The sequence below is a fragment of the Narcine bancroftii genome, chromosome 7 (genome assembly GCF_036971445.1).
Source record: "Narcine bancroftii isolate sNarBan1 chromosome 7, sNarBan1.hap1, whole genome shotgun sequence".
Classification (NCBI taxonomy): Eukaryota; Metazoa; Chordata; class Chondrichthyes; order Torpediniformes; family Narcinidae; genus Narcine; species Narcine bancroftii.
This window is the reverse complement of record NC_091475.1, coordinates 43,671,182-43,694,908: the sequence shown is the minus strand read 5'-3', so window position 1 is coordinate 43,694,908 and position 23,727 is coordinate 43,671,182. Positions and strand designations below refer to the sequence as shown.

The 23,727-nt window shown below is 37.7% G+C and overlaps 1 protein-coding gene and 1 long non-coding RNA gene across 3 annotated transcripts in view; one reads left to right on the top strand and one right to left on the bottom strand.

The window, feature by feature from the left end:
* The window catches only part of LOC138738835 (histone-binding protein RBBP7), a 49,266-nt gene extending 39,291 nt beyond the window's left edge, over window positions 1-9,975 (bottom strand). Inside the window, exons 1-4 of one of the 2 annotated variants that reach the window (XM_069889901.1) lie at window positions 9,820-9,975; window positions 8,083-8,227; window positions 7,598-7,743; window positions 480-653 (exon numbers count right to left, since the gene is read on the bottom strand). In XM_069889901.1, coding sequence (XP_069746002.1) covers window positions 480-653; window positions 7,598-7,743; window positions 8,083-8,141 — 379 coding nt within the window. In that variant the 5' untranslated portion in view covers window positions 8,142-8,227; window positions 9,820-9,975. Of the gene's footprint in view, window positions 1-479; window positions 654-7,597; window positions 7,744-8,082; window positions 8,228-9,532; window positions 9,700-9,819 lie in introns of those variants that run through there. The other variant, XM_069889900.1, reaches the window with a different exon arrangement.
* On the top strand, window positions 9,701-22,091 carry LOC138738836 (uncharacterized). Its single transcript, XR_011341808.1, has 3 exons — window positions 9,701-9,895; window positions 18,310-18,770; window positions 19,910-22,091. It is a non-coding gene; the product is annotated as an uncharacterized lncRNA (long non-coding RNA).
* Window positions 22,092-23,727: the final 1,636 nt, after the last annotated feature.

Below are 23,727 nucleotides of genomic sequence, written 5' to 3'. Positions count from 1 at the left end.
CTTTTCTCATACCTTCATGCTATTAAGGTTTCCTTAGCCTATTTTGTCTCAACTATCACTTATTTTGAATGCACTCTGTACACACATCTTCACTAGGGAAAAGAACTTGTTTCGTAACTTAATTCTATCCTTAGCAATCAAGGATGAATTCCCATTTTTGTCATTAACGGACTCTTTCATGTAACTCTTTCATGTACTAGAGGCATAAGAAAATGAAATGTTGAACAAACAAACAAAAGCTGGAAACTTCTTCCTCCCCACCCTTCCAACTGATAGGGTCATCACAACATCTCCTCCCTCCCTCATCTGCATCAAGGGCCATAAATTTATCTAAAAAGGCTTTCAACCTGAAATGTTGACTATCCATTTCTTTCCTTAGATCTTGTCCAAACCTCCTGTTTTTTTTTTTCTACTATGTACTAGCCTTAAATTGTTTAGCATATTAATACCTTTAGAAAGAAATAAAACAATGTCCTTACCTGGCTTTGAAGGATGTTTTGTGTAATCAAAGACAAGTACATCAGAGGTTGGAGTTTTGGTGGCAATGATACATGGATTCTGTGGCATATAACGTGCTCTATTCACTTCACCTTCGTGATTGATCTTAATTTCAATTTCTATTTTTCCACTTACAGACCCAAATCCGCCAAATTCTGAAAAATAAAAGCCATGACACATAACAGTCTATTTTAATTTGCAAGGGTAATCGTACCAATTGTGGCACAAGGAAGCTAACTTATAGTTAAATATCCAAGAAAAAAATAATTGATTATAATTTTTCAGGAATATACTCAATCTCACTTGTTCAGCTGCAGTGGATAAAAAGTAAAAAGATACATACCTATTCTCCACGCAAATCAATATGGCGCATTCTAGGAATGTCCAAGGAGGTTCAATAGGGGTAACATTTGATGCTGAATGTCATGATCATACTGAATTTAACCTTTAAGGTCATGAGGTTCAAAAGTGTTTTTTCTCTTTCAATCTTTTTATTGAATGTTTATAGAACAAGAACACATTATAAAAGAGAACAAAATATGAAGAGTAAAAGTATATTCCCAAAAATACTGATATATGCCTTCCCCATACAATGTTGTTGGAATGACAAAAAAAAACTCTAATAAATGTAAAGGTATCTAATTCTGCTGAATCTATAAAACATTACTGAGGGAAAAACCATATACATAAATACATTCAATGATCAAGACAAACAGATTCAATGAGCATGAAAATAGTCCATAAAAGGATTCCAAATTTTATGAAAATTAGTGTTTGTATACAATGAGGAACACCTGATCTTTTCTAAATTAAGAAGACATGGCATAACCACTAAGTACTAGAGCATGGAACAGGATCTTTCCATCCAAGTAGGATAGTTCTTCATCCCATTGGAGCTGTAAATAGTATGACTTGACGATCAGATGAAGAAAATAGCTCATTAATATAATCTAAAACTCCAAACAAAACTATTAAAGGATTAGGTTCAATATTAACAAGTAAAATTATTGACAAAACATGAAAATATCCTTCCAATAAGGTTCAAGAACTTGACAAGACCAAAACATGTGTATCAAGGTGCTTCCCCATCGTTACATCTGTCACATTGGGGATTTAGATCAGGAAATTTGGGATCATTTGTCTTTACACATGCAAGTCCAATGCACAACCTGGAACTGAATAAGAGAATGTCAAGCACTTAGTGAAAAAGTGTTAACTAATTTAAGAATTAAATCCCAAATTTCGTCTGAGATAGAAAACTGTAGATCATGCTCTTTTATTCTTATCGAGGAAAACCTGACGCAATTTTGAAAGCACATCACTTATAAAGGTTATCAAACCCTTTTGGGAGAGTTGTAATTGAAAATAACATTCAGCATGTTAGATTCACAAGTTATGGGAACATTTGGTAATTGAACCTATAAAAAATTTATGATCTGCAAAAATCTAGACAAAATGCAAATTTGGTAAATTAAATTGAATCTTAGGATTTCAAAAAGGTATTGCCATTCAACCCTGTTGAAGCCCTTCTCCTCATCCAGAGGGAAAACATACTCTGGAATTTTAGGAGAAGGTGAATACAATTAATAATCTACAAATATCAGGCATGAGTGAGGGTTTAAAAAAAGGAAAAGCGATGAGTGCTTGCTTGAAATGCACAGTGGGATCGAGGGGGCAGTGCCTCTTGTGGGGGACAGCACTCCCATTTAGAAAATTTACACACAAAATTAATTTCAAACCCTTTTTATTGCATTTCAAAGTAAAAACAGACATTACAAAATAATGTGACTATATCACTGTATACTAATAACTTTTTAATTATTTCTATTGACTGAAAATTTTTATCCTTAGTCAATTTATTCTCTTCCTTCTCAATGCTTTTTGTTACCTTCAGTGGGTTTGTGCTTTGCTTTCGCTGCTGCTGATATCAAGTCCTTCTTGGATTGGGCTTTAGTGATGAGGGGCTGATTTTGGGGGCTTTGTAATCCCAAGTTTTTTTCTCTACTATGGCTTCTTTCTTTTCCGCTTGGTATTCTTTGTACAGCCAGTTTCAATTAACTACAAAGTCTTTGATCTACTGGATTATGGAATAAATCTTTTCAAGCAAACAGGCAGCTTTTATCCCCCCCTCACCAGATGATACTTGATGGCTTGTATGGATGAGAATGTTGAGATATGCAGCTGTCCTTTTGTCCAAAATACCTCCTGTGATGCTAAATTTACTTTCCACTTCTGGGCTATTAAAACAGGAAAGTGAAAGACAGTGCCACCTTGCTGAGATTAAGATAGCCCCTTGATTTACTAATATTTGCCCAGAATGTATCTGTCCCAACTTCCTCCTTTGGAATGAGGAGAGTTTGAAGTTGGAACTTACAAATCTCCTGTTCATATTCTGTGACCTTTAGCAAACATATTGGTAACTAGCCTTGGTCGTTGCAATGTGACCAATGGCAGAAATGCATCTAAAAAGCTTGTTATGAGCAGGCATTTTGGTTTGAAGCTTCTTTGCACATTTGATGAATCCTTCTTTTAGCTGCCTTATTAGGACCTTTGCTGCATCGTTCATAATCTGGCTCACAAGGTGAACGTCTGTCTAGCAAGTGATGGTTTTTAAAATCACGAAGGTCCATCTTGACAAGTGAAGCTCTACTTATATCCTTTAGAACTTCTGATTTCATGAAGCAGGTCAGGAATCTGTTTGTGAATCACTGACTGGCAAGAGCAGGTCATACTTCAGCATTGGTACAACTGATCCAGATACCTTCAGCAGTAGTTCAGTCTTCCAACTAGCAAAGAACAATTTCTGATATGTTCTCTTTGTTTGTTCCATCAGTGTTTTTTTGCTGCTATTTGTTTTTGTAATTTCTCTACTTCATTTCTTGATGTTTCATCAACTTCATACTGCTTGTATATCTCACATACAACATCCTTGAGGATGTCCTTATCTGAAGGTGGCAGAAATGAGTAATAACAGCAACAGGTCCAACATAAAAATGATGTCACAGCTTACATCATATATGGACAGCCACCTGTAGCTTACACACTTCTCTGGTCTTGAGTATTTAATATCTAATGCCTGGCAAATCCACTGCAAGTTTTTGCACAAGTCTGCTGACCACTTTAAATAAATCCATGAATAAATCTGCCGAAGGTTTTTCAAGATACTCATCAAATGGATCACAAAATGCTTTTGCAGCATTGTGTGCATGGTGACAGCTGTCCCCATCAATGTCTAGAAGTTGTGGGGCTTTATTTTGGCAGATACAGGTCTCAAATCCACTCTTGGGTCCTTGTATGACATTGCATGAATCCATTAGGATGGACAATAGTTTTTTCCATGGAATGTAATATTTCTCAAAGAATAACAATTTCACGGTACAAGAGAATTTTTTTTGTTTGTTTCACTCATAACCTCATTTATGTTCACTGAAAAGTGTGTTGACTTGAGGTCTTTGTTTAACTCCTCGGTAAAGGATTTTGCAACTCCATGATTTGTTTTGTACGAGGCTGATGTCTGAACAATAGATAATGCACCTCAGGCAGCTTTGTCTTTATATAGCTGTTTGGATAACTATGATATTTGAAACCATCATAAAATTAAGCAAGTGTTCTGCACTAATTCCCAAAATTGTAGCTTCAGCCATTGCAACTCTGCAATTAAAATTGTTGGTTCTGGAACAGTAATTTTTGGTGGTGCTTTTTCTGCTTGTGATTTGATAGAAGTATGCATTCCATACAAAGTAATCTGACAAGACAGTAGAAATTTTTGACCTGAAGGAAATATGGGGGGGGATGGGGGGTGGAATAGGTCTATTAAATTCCAGGTCCCTTTTCTTAGACTGTGAAAAAAATCAGTGTTGCAGAAAGTACATAAGCTTAGCCTTAACTTACCTGGCAGCAATGTGTTTGTTTTTCTGAGCTGCCTTTTCCAACATAGCCAACCAGCACTACATGCCCCGGACTTCCATACTAAATTTTGTCACACAGTATACACACGGTGAAGTGGTTTTAAAAAAAAAAATTAGCCTATACGGTGTGATAATTTCTGTTCAGTTTCTCAGTGGACGAAATTAAGCCATTCCTACTTCAAGAGATTTTTCACAATTGGGTCACTTCTGTCTGCATTGATTGATTCTGTGTCTATAAAGTTGAACTTCTCTCGACAAAATTACATGCGCATGCATATATAATTATATGCCATACAATTATATGGCAGCCATAATCTATCACGACATTCTTTCAAGAATCCAAACAAAGCTAGCACGCAGGAAAAATTTTGCGAAACTCTGAATGTGAAGGCCCTGCTGCACTGCAGATGCAGTCTAGTTTACTAGCAGTTTTACACGGTTTTTGTCTCGTGGACATTGGAACACACAAAATTCACATGTCTGTATAACTCGAGAAATAAATTACTCAAGCAATGCACAGCTATAATTTTCATTGGACATTTTTGTTATTCCATTATTTGGAACAGAATCAAAATTATTTTAGCACATGCAGTGGTTAAGCAAAGCTATTGTCACAAAATATTATCCTCCAGAAAGTTTCTTTCTAAATATGTAATAATTTCTTTGCAGTGATATTCATCTATTACTCAGGGTTTTTCTTCAGCTAACCTTAAAAGCAATTAGCCTTTCCCAATCGTTTCTTCGCACATGGTTTGAGATATGGGTTATAACACAAGGGAGTGCCGCTGGCATGAATGGCATGGGATGGCAACACATCGGAAACACTTTGCAAGCGAAGGAGAGTTCATGGGGATCTGCCTCTGCTGCTAGACTGCAGGAAATGTGGCAGCCAAAGCCGGCAGAGCACGATCCTAGCACTGCATGGAATGAGCAAAGGGAGTCAGAGTGGGCAGCGAGGGCACTGATAAAACATGCAAGTGGATTTCAGAAATGCAAAAGTGAATTTTTAAAAAGTAGAAATCCGTGGAAACACAGAAAATTCACACGTCCAGAATGTTAAAATATGAGTGACTATTTTTAACGAAACCAGCCTGATCTTGTGAAATAATCAAAGATAAAATATTCTCCAGTCTATCTGGAACACCTTAGCAAGAATCTTAACACCCAATAATGAATTAACATTCAATAATGAAATAGGTCTGCAGGAGGCAGATTCACTCGGATCTTTATTCCTTTTTTTTTTTAAAATCAGGGATATAGAAGCCTCAGAAAGTTTTTGGCAGAGGGCCCTTGCAAAGGACTCAGAAAAGACCGTACTTAATCGGGAAGACACTAAGTGAGAAAAGGATTTTAAAAATTCTCCAGAAATTCACCCAGACGGTGCACCTTCCTAGATTAGATAGATAAAATGGTATTAGAGTTTTCCTCCTTAGAGAAGGGCTCCTCCAACTTTACTCTAAGGATAATGCAGGAAAATCAAGTTGATCAAGAAAATTCATCAATAAACTATTATTATCTAGAAACTCAAACATATAACCCGGAGCAAAAATCTTTAAAAGTATTAATTTCTATATGATTAGTTGTGAAGATTTTTTTCTAAAAAAAACAAAAAATTATGTGCATGCATGTATAAAAGTGTATATATGTGTGTGCATTTATAAAAAAAGTATGTTTTTATATATATATATAGCATTGCGTACATGTATAAAAATTTACACGCACATATGCGCACATTAAAAGTTCGTGCATTTGTACAAAAAGTGTATGCATATATTCTACGCACACAATGTGTTTGTGTATATATTTTTAAAAGCACGCATCTACAAAAACGAGCATGTTCATGTACATAGAAATTTGCATATTTTATATAATATATACAAACACATATTATATAAATAAAAATGTGTGTAAAGCTACACATAGGGAGTCTCCAGATTACAAATGCGTTCTATTACTTGGGTCTGTCCATAAGTCAAATTTGTACATAAGACACTTAGCGTTCATGAGGTAACATTGAGCCGGCTAATACAGTAGCCAAATATTTCAATAACATTAAATGCCAATAAAGGTTATAAAAAATGCTTGCCTGTAAATACACTAAAAAATATTCCCCATTGAAATGGTGGTGGTGGTGGGGTCCTTGTATGCTCTTGGGTTTTTATATGCCATCAAATATAGTACATATATATATTAAAATAATGCGTACAAAAATGACCGCATACACGTGCACAAGTGTCTGTTTCAATATATATGCACATACACATTTTTCCTATCACCGTTCAAAACGTTCCTGGAGTTGTAGGTCAATTAGATGTAAATGGGCAACACAGGCTCATGGGCCAAAAGGGCTTTTTAACATTTGTCAAATCATAATTTTGTTAACAACACAATAAATTAGGTATTAGCCATTCAACCAAGACTCAACCCGTTTGGAAACTAAGGATGTGTGCAACTGTGAAATTTGTGTGTGAAATGAAACTGGACAATTTGAAATTAATTCCACTGATAACAGTCAAACTCAGTTAGATTATATTATTTATTTTTAAAACATTTTTCTAACGTAATATTGCAAACATTCATTTTTTATAATTTACAATTTAGGGAAAAAAGCAAATTTCAAGCCTCCCTCTCTCTCCTTGTGGTGGCAAACTGCAGAGAGATTTATGTGTATCTGAAAATGAAAGCATTTGACATGAAAACTAGTTTGGGAATGTATTCTACTTTAACCTTGATATTGACAACATTTTGACATGAGGAAAAAATTCAAAGTGTCAAATATTTAGTCAAACTCCACCTTCATTGTGAGGAGATTGTTGAGCTAATTTTCTATCATTTTATTATGCATCAAAATTATCCAGGAATGGCATTTCAACTTCACCAGCTAAAACATGAACTTCTAAACCAAGCGAGTTTAGCAGCGCATTGTTCTGAGTACAGTTTGAGAAATTTGGAGGTATAATTCGAACTAATCTAACCCAGGAAAAGGAATCCATGGTAGGGAGGAAAATGGAAGACAAAATGATCGAATAAAATTGATGAAAATTATATTTCAAATAGTCAAAGAGATCAAACCACTGTGGGTTGAACTCTTTTTTGGCTATTTGAAACACGATTTCACCCAGTACTGTAGTCTAATCTCTAAACACAAGGAGCTAAACACAGAATGAAATAGATATCATCACAGGACATACCTCCCTTCTCGCTATCATAGTGAGAAGCATCAAACTGAGCATCATCATTAGGGATCTGAACACTTGCAATAACCAAATGGTTCTGTTCATCAGATGTATGTGTCCCTAACACCAAACGGTGAATGCTGTAATCTTTTCCTTCAGGCCTGCACAAAACAGATCATGTTTATGGCATATTTATATGGTCATTACTCATTACTCAGCATAAAATCTATAAAGTTACTTGATGAAACTTAAAATTGTATCAATTTTAAACAATGAACTGACTTACAATTGAATTAAAATAATCCCTTCCATGAAAACTAAAGAATTATACAAATCTCCAGTCTTTATCTTATTTGAAGACACTGTAATATTCTCCACAAACCAGTTATGATTTACAATATTCTTGGGAGAATTTAAAGATGTTTTTAGTAACAGCATTTTACATTAATGTTTCACTAAAGAACACTAGAACTTAAAACTTTTGACAAAAGTTAATTTACCTGGTCACATCAGGTAGCCACTGTACAGTAAGACTTGGCCATTCTAATGCATGAGTCATAACTAAGTCATACAAAAATGGAGTATTCTTCTTCCATATTTTATATTCTTCATTGATCACACGCTCTTCCACTGCGTCGTCATAAACTGAAAAAAAAACAGCTTATCAATTCCAGTCCAGCAATTTTATGCATAAAAAATTAAAATAAAAAATACAAAACAACAAAGATTCAAAGGGTTGATTTAAATTTAACAAACCCAAGACAAATTTAGAGCTCAAAAAGTGGTTACAAATGCTCAATAAAAGACAAACAACAAAGTTAATTGTTTTAGATTAAACCAGTTTAAACCTTTATCAAGCTAAGACAAATTACTGACCATGTCCACAAAGGAAAAAACCCAACAACCACCTCCACCCTCCTAACCACTCCAATCCATTCTTGTTTGTAGTCTCCAAGATTTGCTTGAAACCATGCAAAACAATACCATCCATGTCCAAGCAAACAACACTTCCCCCATCTTCTAAGCTAGGAACACAAATGCATGCCAGCCCTTCAAGTCAGAGACAAAAGATCCTACTAACACCAAGTCCATGGGCTTAACTTGCTAAATGCTTTTTTTTAATATTTAAAAAATCTGCAGATGCCAGAAATCTGAAACAAAAACGAGAAATGCGGAGGAAAAAAAGCTCGAGACAAGTGGAAAGAGCAAAAACTTTCTAGTTTCATTACATATTTGTTGGAGCCGAGTCATGAAAAATACTTTACCTGCCCTCAAAATAACCAACAGGCTGAAAATGTTATTTAAGGAGGACTCGGCACAATGGCAACCAACAAACAGAAATCCAATAGCAACTCCCCCCACCCCCCATCCCATCCCCTTAAAACACAAGTCTCCAGCACAAGGAATGTAACTGGCTCATCACCACTTGGCGAAGACAGCTCTCCAGTTGATTGTAATTCGCAAGGACTTCACAAGGAACGCATCTAGCAAATTTAACTTCTTGCAGTTGATGCATCGTATAAGTAAGTGCCTACGTTCGGTGCAGCTGTGTATTGTACTTGTGTATATAATAAACGATAGTATCACGTCATTTGAAGGGAGTTCCACTCCACACGTGTGTCAGTCTGTCCCGTTCAAGACCCTCAAGCTCCTTGGACATATCCTCCCTCCCCCAATCATCCTCTTTGCTTGGCGGCAGCAGCTCTGTTCAACGCCGCGGGCTCGGTGAGCCCAGGGTTCTCCGGCCTCCTGCACCGGAGGGAAACTGCAAGCCGGCCTGGCGCGGCGCTTTGTACCCCCAACCACCCGCGCAACCACCCTCCGGGCTTCAGGCTCCGGTTGCCCGAGTTAGGCCCCTATCTGGCCCGGGCTTTAGCGCCGCTGGGCCCACCGACCTCAGGCGACGTTCCGCTGCGGGCGGCACCTCAAAGAGGTCGAATTGACACTTACCCTCTTTATCCGCCATTCTCACCATACGGAACGGAGGCTGCTGCCGCTCGCCGTCTATTTTGAATGATTTTCAAACCAAGGAAACAATCAAGCCCGCTCGCGCGCAACCAAACCACCCAACCCGCGCCACAAGCTTTACCCGCCACGCATGCGCGGCGAACCCGGACCCGCGCTCCGACCGGGCGTGGGCGCCGCGCCGCACGTCCGAGAGGCACGGGAGTGCGCATGTGCGGAGAGGTTCCGGCGAGGCACCGCACAAGCCAGACGCCGGCCCCCTGCACTCCCACCTTGTTACTCCATCGCTCAGCGAGGTCGGGTTGGTTATCACCGTCTTTCCGATCGAGATGGTGCTAAGTCATACAGGTATTCGCCGTCAGTCATTGGGGAAACTTTTCTTTGCCCCTCTTCTCTTTGTTGCTGGGTTGCGGGGCTGCAGGTCACAGCCTGGTGAGAACCCTTCAGCAAAACATCCCGGCCTTGAAGCTTCGATTTTCTCAATTATTCTCCCAAGCGACTAACTACTCAATTGGTGCAATCTGTTTCGTAATGAACTCGGCCATTTTTGGCTTGATGAGCAGGCTGCCCTGGGAAAAAAAAATCCCCCTCTGGTATCATCATTTTGTCAAATGTTCTGTGCACGGTCTCGCCTGATCACGCAGTTTGCCGGCGATGCATTTAGTCGAACCATTTGGTCACTTATCAGAAACACAAAATGGTGGCAGCCCAGGGAGACCATTCAGCCAGTCCACGTCAGATAGATGCAGAGCAATAGGGTACGGCCCAAGTCCTCTTCTCAGTGTCCTTGCAAATTGTTTCCATCCAGCTCCTAGAATTCCGCAAATGAATGTGACCTTGTCAAAGATTAGTTGCGCATTCGTGACCTGAGACAGGGGCCCAGCACTTTATTTCCACGCCCCATCCTCAAACTGATGTGCGTCTGTGAGCTCAAGGAACTGTCAGATTGAGGCCACACTTAAATTGGAGGAATACCATTTTATATGCCATCTGGGTGGTCTCCAACGAGAAGACATCAATATCAACCTCCAATTTCCGCTAACCCCTCCCCCTCCCACAGTGTCTCTGCCTCATTCCTTGGCCTCCAGCTCTCCAACTCCTATCATCTCTCTTCATCCCTGCCCTCTCCATTATCACATTCGAGCTCTTTAATCTTCTCCCCCTTCCCATCTGTATCCACCTATCTATAACCCCTTTTCCATTTGGCACCCTGTCCCAGGAATTAACTGGGAATTTACTGGGACAGGGTCCAGTGGAAAAGGAACATTGCCTGAACGCTGGCACTATAAGGCATCATTTTATACTGGGGATTAACCACCTTTACCCCTACTCCTATCCCTGCCATTTGCTGATAAAACCAGTAGAAAAGGAACAGCAGAAAGTCCTATTTCCAGTTGAAGGTAGAACACTCCGATCCTAGGGGATGAGTGTGTTTAGTGGAAATGCAATTAGTGCCCCATTTAAGGGTGGCCCAGTGGAAACAGCACAAAGAGTTTCCTATCCCGGGACACTGCACAGTCAATGAATTGGTAGATTGTGCTTCTTACCCTCTCCCCCACCTTTTGGGCATCTGCCTAATTTTTGGCACTCCTGAAGGTCTCAGGTCCAAATGCAGACTGCCTTTTGCTTTCTGTTGATGTTAGATGACCTGCTGAGTTTCTCTAACAAGTTTTGTGCACTATTGTGAACAAAGTTATTGTTAATGTCACTTTCAATATTTGTAAACTAAAGTACATTTATAAAGTAATTCAAGTGACAAAACACCTCCAAAAGAGCAAATTCAGACAATGTGATACTGAAATATGGAAAAACAAATTGCAACCAATCTGTATGGGTGTCTAAGTGCTAGCGTGATGGGCCACTGATGGTGTATCTTCTGTTACTGAGAGCGGAGCTTTTGGATGTTCATGTTTATAGAGAATGAAAAATTGGTGTCTGCCTGAAAAAGAACCATTATATTTAAGTCTGGACTTGAGGAAATCAAAACAAGGATGACAATTCCAGTTATTAGCACAGTGCATTTGGAACAAAGATGACTAAATTCTACTCCTCTTGTGTTGTTTCTTCTGTGGCTAATGAGGCTGATGATGGAACAAAATGTTTTTCCACAGATGAGGCTGATGTGCATTATTTTAAATTTAAATTTTTAACAATAATTTTTAAGATCAAAATAGAAACATGCCCTTTAAATACCTTGTTTGGTTTTTCTTGTGAACCAGATATACAATACTTATGCCTGCATCAGCACGTTGACGAGCAATTTTAATGAAATGGAAAGATACTCATACACAGTAGTTACATGATATAATGTCCTATTTAAGTTGGAAAAAAATAGATACAACATTATAGTTAGAAAATTTCAATTTGAAAAGATGTGAGGGCCATTCATAGAATACTATTGGAGCAACTGTGTTGTAGTACAAAATGAAAAACAAGAAAATGATCAAACATAGTCAAATTGAAGTTCAGTAAAAGTAGTTTCTCCAAACAGTCACGCACAGTTTTTTAAAACCCACGCATTCCAAATGACGCCATTGCATTGTGACATCATGATGTAACTTGGAACCTCCCGAGCCACTTTGATGAAGCCTCCGGTGAGCTGCTACGTGGCCTCCCCCCAGAATCAGTGATAGGAGTCTAAACCTCTGGTGTCATTACTGACCAAGTTCTGGACGGTCGTCCGCACCTTCACATCGGGGGTCATGGCAAAGGCCGATCAAGGTCAAGTTGAGCGGGCTTTAGTAAATCATAAATGTCTCTGGATGCCCCCCAATGTCCAGTACACAAGTTGTACATTTGTTTTGTAGCACTCTAAAGGGGCCGTCATACGACCTCTGTAACAGTGGCCCGTATACTCACAGTCCCGGAGTCCCTTTGGAATGAAGGGTGTCGTTCCATGTCTTGACGTGGGAACAGGGGCCAATTTTCCAAGCCGCTCCTGCAATCTGCCTGAGACTTCAGTCGATGGCAGAGTTGACGCAGGTGCTGCAGATGCTCTTTGTGAGAGTGACTGGTTATTATGAAGCAGCCCAACTTAAATTTATTAGTTCATTGATGGATTTGGTACGGCCTCCTAGTTGGGCTAAAATTGAGATGGCAAGTATTTTTGAATTTGAAATACATCAATTTTTGTTTAGGTGGAATATAAATTTGTTACAACAATATAACATGCCTATACTAAAACATTTAATGAAGTTATGGATAAAGAAAAATAAAATGATAGGCTCTAGGGGTAAATTATTGGCTTTGACTCCATTGTATAATAATCAACTTATTTCTTTTTCAATACATAATCAAAGTTTATTGCATTGGAGATTTAAAGGTGTGAAAAATTTGGGAGATTGTTGTAAAGAGGGTAGGTTTTTATCTTTTAATCAGATGAGGGAAGATTTTGGTATTGATAAGAACTCTATTTCTTTATTATCAAATGTGATCTTTGGTAAAATGTATGTTTGGTAAAGATATGATTTTACCTAAAATGACTAAATTTGAGACTTTTCTTATGAAGGTACCAGAGAAGGGTTATATTTCATCTATGCATCAAATATTACAGGATGGTATGAATAAAAAGGGTTGGGAAGATCTAAATTTAAATGGGAAGCGGATATTGGTTTTATTTTTTTCTGAAGATGATTGGTTAGATATCTGTATTAATGTAACTAGATTGATAAATGCACATTATGCAATGATTAATTACAATTTTTTACATCAATTATATTTGACACCTGAAAATTTTTTTAAAATATGGTTTTAATGAATCAGATTTGTGTTTTAGATGTGGTGATACGGTTGGAACTTTTTTTCATGCTGTTTGGTTATGTATTCATATACAATCTTTTTGGAAGAAAATTCAATCGTTTTTAGAAAATCTGTATTTGCGGAAACTGCCAAAATGTTTGGCCTGGAAGTCAGCCTGAAGAAAACTGAGGTCCTCCATCAGCCAGCTCCCCACCATGATTACCAGCCCCCCCCCACATCTCCATCGGGCACACAAAACTCAAAACGGTCAACCAGTTTACCTATCTCGGCTGCACCATTTCATCAGATGCAAGGATCGACGATGAGATAGACAACAGACTCGCCAAGGCAAATAGCGCCTTTGGAAGACTACACAAAAGAGTCTGGAAAAACAACCAACTGAAAAACCTCACAAAGATAAGCGTATACAGAGCCGTTGTCATACCCACACTCCTGTTCGGCTCCGAATCATGGGTCCTCTACCGGCACCACCTACGGCTCCTAGAACGCTTCCACCAGCGTTGTCTCCGCTCCATCCTCAACATCCATTGGAGCGCTTACATCCCTAACGTCGAAGTACTCGAGATGGCAGAGGTCGACAGCATCGAGTCCACGCTGCTGAAGATCCAGCTGCGCTGGATGGGTCACGTCTCCAGAATGGAGGACCATTGCCTTCCCAAGATCGTGTTATATGGCGAGCTCTCCACTGGCCACCGTGACAGAGGTGCACCAAAGAAAAGGTACAAGGACTGCCTAAAGAAATCTCTTGGTGCGCCAGTGGGCTGATATCGCCTCAAACCGTGCATCTTGGCGCCTCACAGTTTGGCAGGCAGCAACCTCCTTTGAAGAAGACCGCAGAGCCTACCTCACTGACAAAAGGCAAAGGAGGAAAAACCCAACACCCATCCCCAACCAACCAATTTTTCCCTGCAACCGCTGCAATCGTGTCTGCCTGTCCCGCATCAGACTTGTCAGCCACAAACGAGTCTGCAGCTGACGTGGACTTTTTACCCCCTCCATAAATCTTCGTCCGCGAAGCCAAGCCAAAGAAAATAAGATTAAAATAGTTTTAGATCCAACAGTATTTTTATTGGGTAGTTTGCAACCTCTGAAAGGTTTGGGATAAGTTCCAGCTTGCTTTTGTATATTTAGCTTTATCCATAGCAAAAAGATGTATTGCTAGTACATGGAAAGATACAAATATGATTGATATTAATAGATGGCATAATGAGATGAAGTATTGTTTAATAATGGAAAAAATTACATATGTTTTGCATGATAATTATATTTTTTTATTAATAAGTGGCTGTTATACTCTGAATATTTACATTTCAATTTATATTGACTACATTTTAATATGTATATTTAACTTTTTCTTTAATATTCTTTCTTTTTTTCTTTTTTATGGCTCTCAGAAGAGTTGGCTGAAGGGGGGGGAGTTCTTTATAAAAAAAATGTTCATGTTTATTTGCTGCATATGTCATATATTATTTGTTTTTTGAACAAATAAATAAAGTTTAAAAAAAAGAGTGACTGGTGACAAGTATGTCTTCTAAGTATATGAAAAGGAAGTCCATTCAATGCCCCACTACGTCCATTTGTCACTGGAATGTTTGTGCAGCATTTTTGAGCCCAAAAGGCATTCTCAAAAATTCAAAGAGGCCGAATGGTGTTATGAATGTAGTCTTGGGCATATCTTACAGGTTTACAGGTATTTGATGGTATTGACGCACCAAGTCAATTTTAGAAAATATCCTGGCCCCATGAAGATTAGCTGTAATGTCCTGTTTATGTATAGGGTAGTGGTCTGCAGTGGTAGCTTCGTTGAGACGCCTGTAATCCTCTCAAGGTCTCCAGCCTCCCATGGGTTTGGGCACCATATGGAGCATGAAAACTCATGGGCTATCAGACCTACATATGACACCAAGTTCCTCCACTTTGTTGAATTCTTGTTTTGCAAGCTGTAACTTGTTGGGCAACAGGTGTTGGGCTCGGGCGCTTACTTGGGTGAGGATGTAGTGTGCATTTCCATATTTGGGTGTGGCAGTAGAGAACTGGGGAGTGACAATGTTTGGAAACTCTGCAAGAAGTTTGGCAAATTTGTTGTTCAAGTACTCCATGGCATCTAGGTTTGAGGTGGGTAATTTGGATTTTCCAAGTTAGAAAGTGTGGAACATTGTGGTGTCCACCATCAGTGAGTGACCTCTGAGGAAGTCGGCACCCAGCAACGACCGGGACACAGCAGCAAGAATGAACTTCCATGTGAACTTTATGCCGCTGAATTTCAGGGGTATAGTCCATGTGCCGTACGTAAGAATCAAACTGTTATTTACCGCAGTGAGCGCTGGATCTGCACTCCTGGTAAACTCCTGTAAAAGCCTGAAGGAGGAAGGACATTAACCTCTGCATCCATTTCGACTAGAAATTTGCACTGGGAGAGTTCGTCGACGTAGATTTAGATTTCATATTTGTTGTGAGAGTGCATACATGACATCACATACAACCCTGAGATTCCTTTTTCCTGTGAAGTGAGGCAGAATTTATCACTGACTGGTAGTGGAAAAAATATATTTATAATGTACACATATAAGCAAATAAAGAATGTAAACAAACTGCAATACAGAGAGGAAAAATAATCAATAAAGTGCAAAAGTAAGAGTGCTTAAATGAGTCCCTGATTAGTTTATTGATGAGGAGTCTGATGGTGGAGGGGTAGCAGCTGTTCCTGAACCTGGTGGTAGTGAGTCTTGTGGCACTTATACCTCTTTCCTGATGGCAGCAGTGAGAACAGAGCGTCTGCTGGGTGGTGTGCATCCTTGATGATTGTTGATGCCATCCAATGGCAGCATTCCCTGTAGATGTTCTAGATAGTAGGGAAGGTTTTGCCTGTGACGTCCTGGCTAAGTCCACAACCTTTTACAGGGCTTTATACTCAGGGGTAGTAATGTCCCCATACCAGACTGTGATTCAACCAATCAGCACACTTTCCACCACACATCTGTAGAAACTGGCCAGGGATTCCAATGTCATACAAAATCTCCACAAACTCCTGAGGAAGTAGGAATGCTGACAAGCTTTCTTCACGATGGCATTAGTGTGTTGGGTCCAGGAAAGATCCCCCGAGATACAGTCTTATGAGCCCAGAGGACCCCAAAACCCAGCAATAATATGAAATTCACCAAGATAAATGGTTAATTAAACAAATGTTGCTTTTAATTTTCTTTAAACATGAAAACAGGATCAAACTTTAACTTATTACTATTAACTTAACCTAATTTAAACCCCCCCCCTTCTAATTCTAGGTGCACGTTTATGTAATTTGTGTGCAAGTTCAGAAAAGTTCTTTCATTCACAGTCCAATCTCACTTCTCACTCCTCCAAGTTTACCAGTATCAGGCAATTCTTATACTGTGCACAGAATTTCACAAGGCTTTGGTGCTTGAAAGGTAAATGGTTACTGCTCAGGAAGGTTCTTGTCAGTTTTCAGAGGTAGAGATTTGTTGCTCATTGGACACAAACTGATTCCTTCAGATCAGCCATTTCAGTGTCTTGCCGAAGAAATGTTCCCCATCAGGGTTTTCCAGTTCACCACAGAGTTCCTTTTCTGTTTCTCTTATTTCAAGTGAAACATTATACCACAAGGGCTTTGACCAGGCTGAATTAAGAACTCACAACCCATCTTCAAAATGGGGTTCTTCCACAAGCTTGCCACGTTCCAGTCTCAGCTGCTGCTGCTGAAGTGTAGAACTGAATTCTTTCTCAGAGAAAAGCCACACGACCCTCTTAGAACAGCACTCTACACTCAGACAGACTGCGGCACCAGACCCAATCTTTGAGTCCATTCATCTGTTGCTTTCCAAAACAATAATCTATTACTCCACAGCATGTCCAATTAACACCTACTTGTGAAGTCTCTATAGGCATTCTTCAAAGTTTTTGCAAAGCAACTCAGAGCCTAGACAGAATGGTAATAGTAAAAGTTCCCCTACATCAGCATACTGGAGTGATGACAAAACAACTGGGAACAAGTATTGGGCCTCCAGTATCTCTGGAGGACTCTTTAATGCCACTGATCAAAGTGTTCATTCAGAGCAGGCTGAGAGAAAGAGGCATGACTCAGTTTACCCAATTTGAGTTGATGTATAGTGATGATGAGAGCTTTCAAATCTGTACAAGAGGCATATTGATTTAAATGACAATATTAATCTGATTGATTTAAATTCATTTTAATTTATCTGAGACATTGATGAATAAATGATTGTTTTAATTAAATAATGCATGAGCTTTAAGAGTAGTGAGTGATTTAAACTTGAGTAGATGCTGTAATCTGAAGCAAAGTAAACTTAAAGGAACTCTGAGTTAAGAAGCATCTGTGGAAGGAAAAGATTGTCAATGTTTCAGGTCAAGACTGTGTCAGGACTCCATTACTTTTCTCACCATGAATGCAGCTCAACAGATTAAGTTTTATAACTGTTGGTTTGAATTGGATGTTGGGGTTTTTTTTTTCCCCCTCTCTCCCTTTTGAATACTGAAGTTATGTTCAATTTAAGTATTATTCCCAAGCAGTTTGAAAGTATTATATAATTTCCTTCCCTGCTGATGACAGATAAAATGCCAATCAAGCATAGGTTCTGTTCCTATAAAACAGTCTGTATTGTGATTTTTTTCCATAATGCCCACCTGTATCATCTGCATATGCATTAAGAAAGGCGAATTGAAAAATAATATTTCTTTCACAAATTGTGTGAGAGTGAACTTCATATTGTATCTCAAATTTTTCGGTAATATTTGTGAATTCTATAAGGGGTCATTTCTTTTACTTGTTTAGCTGTTACACAGGGCTTCACGTATAGTTCTGGAGCTCTGGTGCCAGGCGCTTGACAATACTAAGGGTGACTTTTTGATTGCCTTATGGCAGGCAGAAAGAAATTTCATGTAATATTACATTTCTGTATTATTACATGACATAGGAATCTTGAAACTTATTGTGCATGTGAATCTTTTCTATTTGTTTTTATATACAGGTGCAAAATGCCTGGAAAAAGACAAACACTGCTGTATCTGGCTTTTGCATCTCAGTGAAGAAAAGAGTGGAGATGCCAAAGAGAACAATCATAGAGGAACAAGTGCAGAAGAAGAGAGATTTAAACATCATTGGGAAATGCAAGGATGATGCACTGGCTTGAGAAGGCGACATGCTATAGGATAAGGGATTAGCAGAAAGACACTTCTGCAATTCACTCCTTTTTGAGAATGAAAAAGGAGGTTATGCTCAAGTAGAAACCTGCACTAATCTTGCAAAACAGACCTTACTTTTAAGCTGCTACACTCTGACTCCAGCAACAGTAACAGAGGGAGACTAACCAGCTAAAAACTTTTGAGTGAGACATGACCAGAACCCAATTTGTCATTAACTGAAATGAATAGCCATCTTGAGAAGCACCAGAGAAGGATGCGATTTCTCGGAGAAAAGGTAAAAGTGAAGGTAATACAGCACTGCTCTGGAAGTATTTTTTAAAAATTGTTAATGCATATACCTGTTCTTTGCCTGATCCATCACAGGACCCTACCAATTCATGGATTTCTCTCTAGTCATAAAGTTGTGTGAATGTTATTTAAATGCCTCTAACTCACTGCCAGAACCATCCTCTCCAGTTAATCATTCAGGGCTTGAAATGAGCTTACACATTTGCTAAATTTGCTGAGTGATGAGTATCTGCTTGAAAGAATGGAATTCTCTCCCCTTTCCTCTTCTTATTCCTCCTCCTACACCGTTTTAAAGAGAAATAAATAAGGAAAATTGTATTTCTTTGCCTGTGACAGGGCCAACTTATTGGATACTTATTCCAAAATGTGGTCAGCCTGACCCTTCAAGCACTACAATGCCACAATCATAATTATTTTACTGTTTCTCAACCATAGATGAATATTTCCATTATTTAGCTGAACTATTCACTTCAGATCATCAACAAGTCTCTTTGCTTTTTATTGATGTTGCGTGACCTCTCCAGCTATTTTATGCATTGCAGTACTTGTTAACAGCATCTGCAGACTTTCATATTTAGTATTAATTTACTATGGTGAGGTTCCCTGGCATTGTCAGCTATTTGGCAGCTTCCAACATTTCCTGAAGTTTTGAGGCTGGATTGATATTTAACATGTCGCATGATCTAGATTTGCGATCATCTAAATGCATAGTGGTGCCAATGCATCTCAGCTAAATTTCAGAAATGGGACTTCTGCTTCCAAGATTTTGCATTAAGCTCTTGGATTCGTTCCTTTATGATGCTCCATTATACGTGTTTATTCCAGGGCTGCTTATTGGTTTATGCCAGGTATGGGTAATTTCCGGAGGTTCTGTGTGTGATACTAATATATACAAGTTGTTGTTAGTGTTCTGGCCAGGCAATGAAATATGCATTATTAAATTGCTCCATGTCAATCAGACTGATACATGCAAAATCACTAGCAAGTTTTCAAAGGGAATAGAATTTGAGTTTCATGTGTAATTGTCAAACAATTAAGCTTTCAAGTGTCTACACTCCGGTTTAATTAACTTTTTAAAATGTAAACATCGCATGGCAAATTTTAAAATACAAATACTGAATGCATGTCTTCTTACAGAAGGAATGAACTGATGGACACTCGGTCAAGGGTCCCAACCTGAAGCATTGGAGCCAATTCTACCCATGGATGCTGTTGCACTGTGGAGTTCCTGCAGCATCCATGTTTAATGGAGGAACTCAGCAGATCAGGTAGCAACCATGCTGCTTCAGGAAGATGGGCAGTATTAAAGGGAGGCAACATTTCTTTAATATTGTCTGTCTTCCATCTCCTCTCTCAATCCTGAACCAGTGGTAAAACCCCAGCATCTGTATCAGTTCTTGTTAACATGTTTCGTTTCACCTGAAAAGTTGGATGTTCATATTCCACTGTGGATGCTGCCTGAACCGCTGAGCTCCCTTGAAATTTGTTTTTTCCCAAATGTTAATATTTGTAGCCTCATGTCTCCTCATTGCTTCTTGTTCCCACTTGGTTCAAAGTTCAAATTTATTGTGATACATGAAGGTCAAATCAGATCAAACAATTTTATTAACATAAGCTTTCCAGTATCCCACCCCTGTGCAACTGTATATTTTTTATATATATTTTATTTAAAATTTTCTCCATACATGTAGTAGTCAAGATTAATAGAATGATACAAATTGCAAAAGAAAACAAACTAAAAACTACATACCTGATGGTATAGATCCCCAAAACCTCCCCCCAAATCCTCCAACCTCAAAGTAATTAATATAAAAGATACAATATAGTTATGTAAAATAGAAGAAAGAAAAAAGAAACTTTCAGGATTGCACAGAGGGATGCTGACTAACACATAATTTATACAGTTCTTTAATACAATTCAGAGGAGATTCTCACAGGTCCAAAGGCACAAGAAGCACAACATTATAAATTTAAACCTAACATTTGACTATTCAGGCACCAAATTTGTAAAAACATAGAATACTTACTTCTCAAATTATATATAATTTGTTCCAAAAGAATACAACTTTGAATTTCTGCATTCCATTTTGCCATACCCAAATGCCTATCTAATTTCCAAGTAAATGCAATACATTTCCTTGGCACCACTAATGCAGCTTTAAGAAATTCCAATTGATATATTAACAATTTTAATTTTGGGTCTTGTTCCTTCAATATTTCTTAATAAAAATAAATCTGGATTTTGCAGAAATACAACACCTGTAACTTGTTCCAAAAAAATTCCCTAAATCCACCCAAAAGTCTTACCTTGGGACAAGACCAAATTGAATTCAAAAAAGTTCCTACATCCTCACCACACCTAAAGCATTGATCTGATAAGTCTGATTTCAATCTATTCGATTTTTGAGGTGTATTTAAGTCTCCGGTTCAGCCAAGTATATTAAAATATCATCTGCAAATAAACTAGTTTTATGCTCTTCTTGACCAACCCTAAATCTGTTGATTTCCAAATCACTCCAAATTGCTTCTGCAAGTGGTTCTATAGCTAAAATAAACAAAGCTGGAGGTAAGAGACATCCTTGTCTACTTGACCTCGCCAACTGAAACGGTGCAGATACTTGTCTGTTAGTCACTACTTTAGCTTTAGGATTATTATATAATGCCCTAATCCAGTTGAAAAAGGTCAATCCAAATCCAAATTTATCCAAAACCTTAAACAAAAAGTCCCATTCCTGTCTATCAAATGCTTTTTCTGCACTGAGAGCCACTGTAGCACTCAAATCTCTTTTTTTTTGCATTAAATGGATTATACTAAGTAATCTGGATTTTCAGCCAATTGTGTGTTTTTTTCAAAACCAGTCTGATCTATATTTATTAATTTAGGTAGCAGTTTAGTCATTCTATTTGCCAAAATTTTTGCAACAATCTTATAATCTACATTTAATAATGAAATTGATCTATAAGATGAAGGCTTTAAAGGGTCTATCTTTTTTAGGTATCACTGTAATTATTGCCATCGAAAATTATTCTGGAAGAGTATGAGTTTCCAAAGCCTGATCTAATACTTCCATAAAGATAGGAATTAATAAATCTTTAAATTCTTTATAAAATTCAGCCGGGAATCCATCCGGATTTATTACTCTATGATTAACTCATAGCCTCCCTCACCTCTAATGGAGTAAAGGGAGCACTCAATTCAATTTGCTCTTCCAAACCTAATTTCGGCAAAGTTATTGGTGATAAATATCTATCTATTTTATTTTAGTCGTTTAAAGATTCCGAGCTATACATTTTCAAATAAAAAATTCTTAAAGATTCATTTATTTCTTGAGACTTACAAGTAATAACAATAGTGTCCTTTGTAATTGCATTAATTGTGCTTGAGAGTACGTTAGGTGATCTTTCACCTAATTCATAATGTCTTTGTTTTGTTCTTGTAATTGCTTTCTTTATTCTGTAAGTTTGTAATGTGCTATATTGAAGTGTTTTATTAATAAATTTCCTATGCTTATCTTCAGAACCCCCTTTTTGAAAATCTTTTTTTCCAGAACTGTTATTTCTCTTTCTCACTGATCAGTCTCTCTCAAATACTCCTTTTTAATTTTAGAAGTAAATCTTATAATTTGACCTCTTAAATACACTTTCAAAGCATCCCATATAATGAACTTATCATTTACAGAATTCAAATGTATACCACAAAATGTCTAAATTTATGTTCTAACAAACTCACAAAAATATTTTCTTTTCAATAATAATGAATTCAATCTCCATTTATAAATCATTTATTCCTTGTCAAGCATTTCAATCATTATTAATGAAGGCAAATGATCAGATAAGATCCTTGCTTTATAATCAGCTTCAAGAATCCTAGTTTGCATTGGTGTTGAAATTAAAAAAATAAATCAATTCTAGAATAAGAATCATGCCAACTCAAATAAAATAATCTTTCTCTATAGAATGATTCCTCCTCCATATATCTATTAAATTCAAGTTTCTCATTAATATCAATGTAGCTTTTGTTCTCATGGCTACTCGAGTGTATCTATCTAACAATGATCAAAACAGACATTAAAATTCCCCCTATTAAAATATTTTCATGTGCCTCTGCTGAATTAAGAAGTGTTTCTTGAATAAATTTCATATCAACATTTGGAGCATACAAATCTTTTTAAAAGTCCACACTTTAGAATATACTTGGCAATGTACCATTACATATTTCCCTGCAGGGTCCGTCACATTTTGAATTTTGGAAGATTTTTTTAAAAATCAAAATTACCACATCTCTTGCCTTAGAATTAAACAAAGAAAACACTACATATCCAAACCAATCCCTTTTTAATTTCAAATGTTTTTCAGTTAAATGTGTTTCTTGGAGAAAAGCCTCATCAACTCCCATTTTCTTAATATTTGTTAACACTCGCTTCCTCTTTACAGTTCTGTTTAACCCATTAACATTAAGATTTACAAATTCCATTACCATCCTCATCTTGGTAAACTATAATTAATCCCTTTCATGTTACTTCTGTTACCTCCGCCCCGCAAATCTCATTGTTTGATATCCAATCTGTCAGTACACATCTCTTCCAGAAATCCAAATAAAAGAAAACAGATAAGCATTCAAAAAATATATAATCCCACACATAACTATATATATAATATATATAGATATAAAACAAACCCCTCCCCCATATGTGTTGTTTAAATTATGTACAATATTATCTCCCTCCACTTTTTAAATTTTTTTTATTTTTCACAGCATAAACCACATTGATCAAAATACATACATTTTCCTTTTCAAAATCTCCCTCCACTTTAAGGGCTCTGACGAAGGTCACAAAAGCACACATATTCCCATAGCATTCAGTGCCTTCCACTTCTCCCAACTCCCTTGGTGCATTTACCAACTAAAATAACTTACCAGAAATCAAAAAGAGCGAAAGAATAAAAAAAATAAT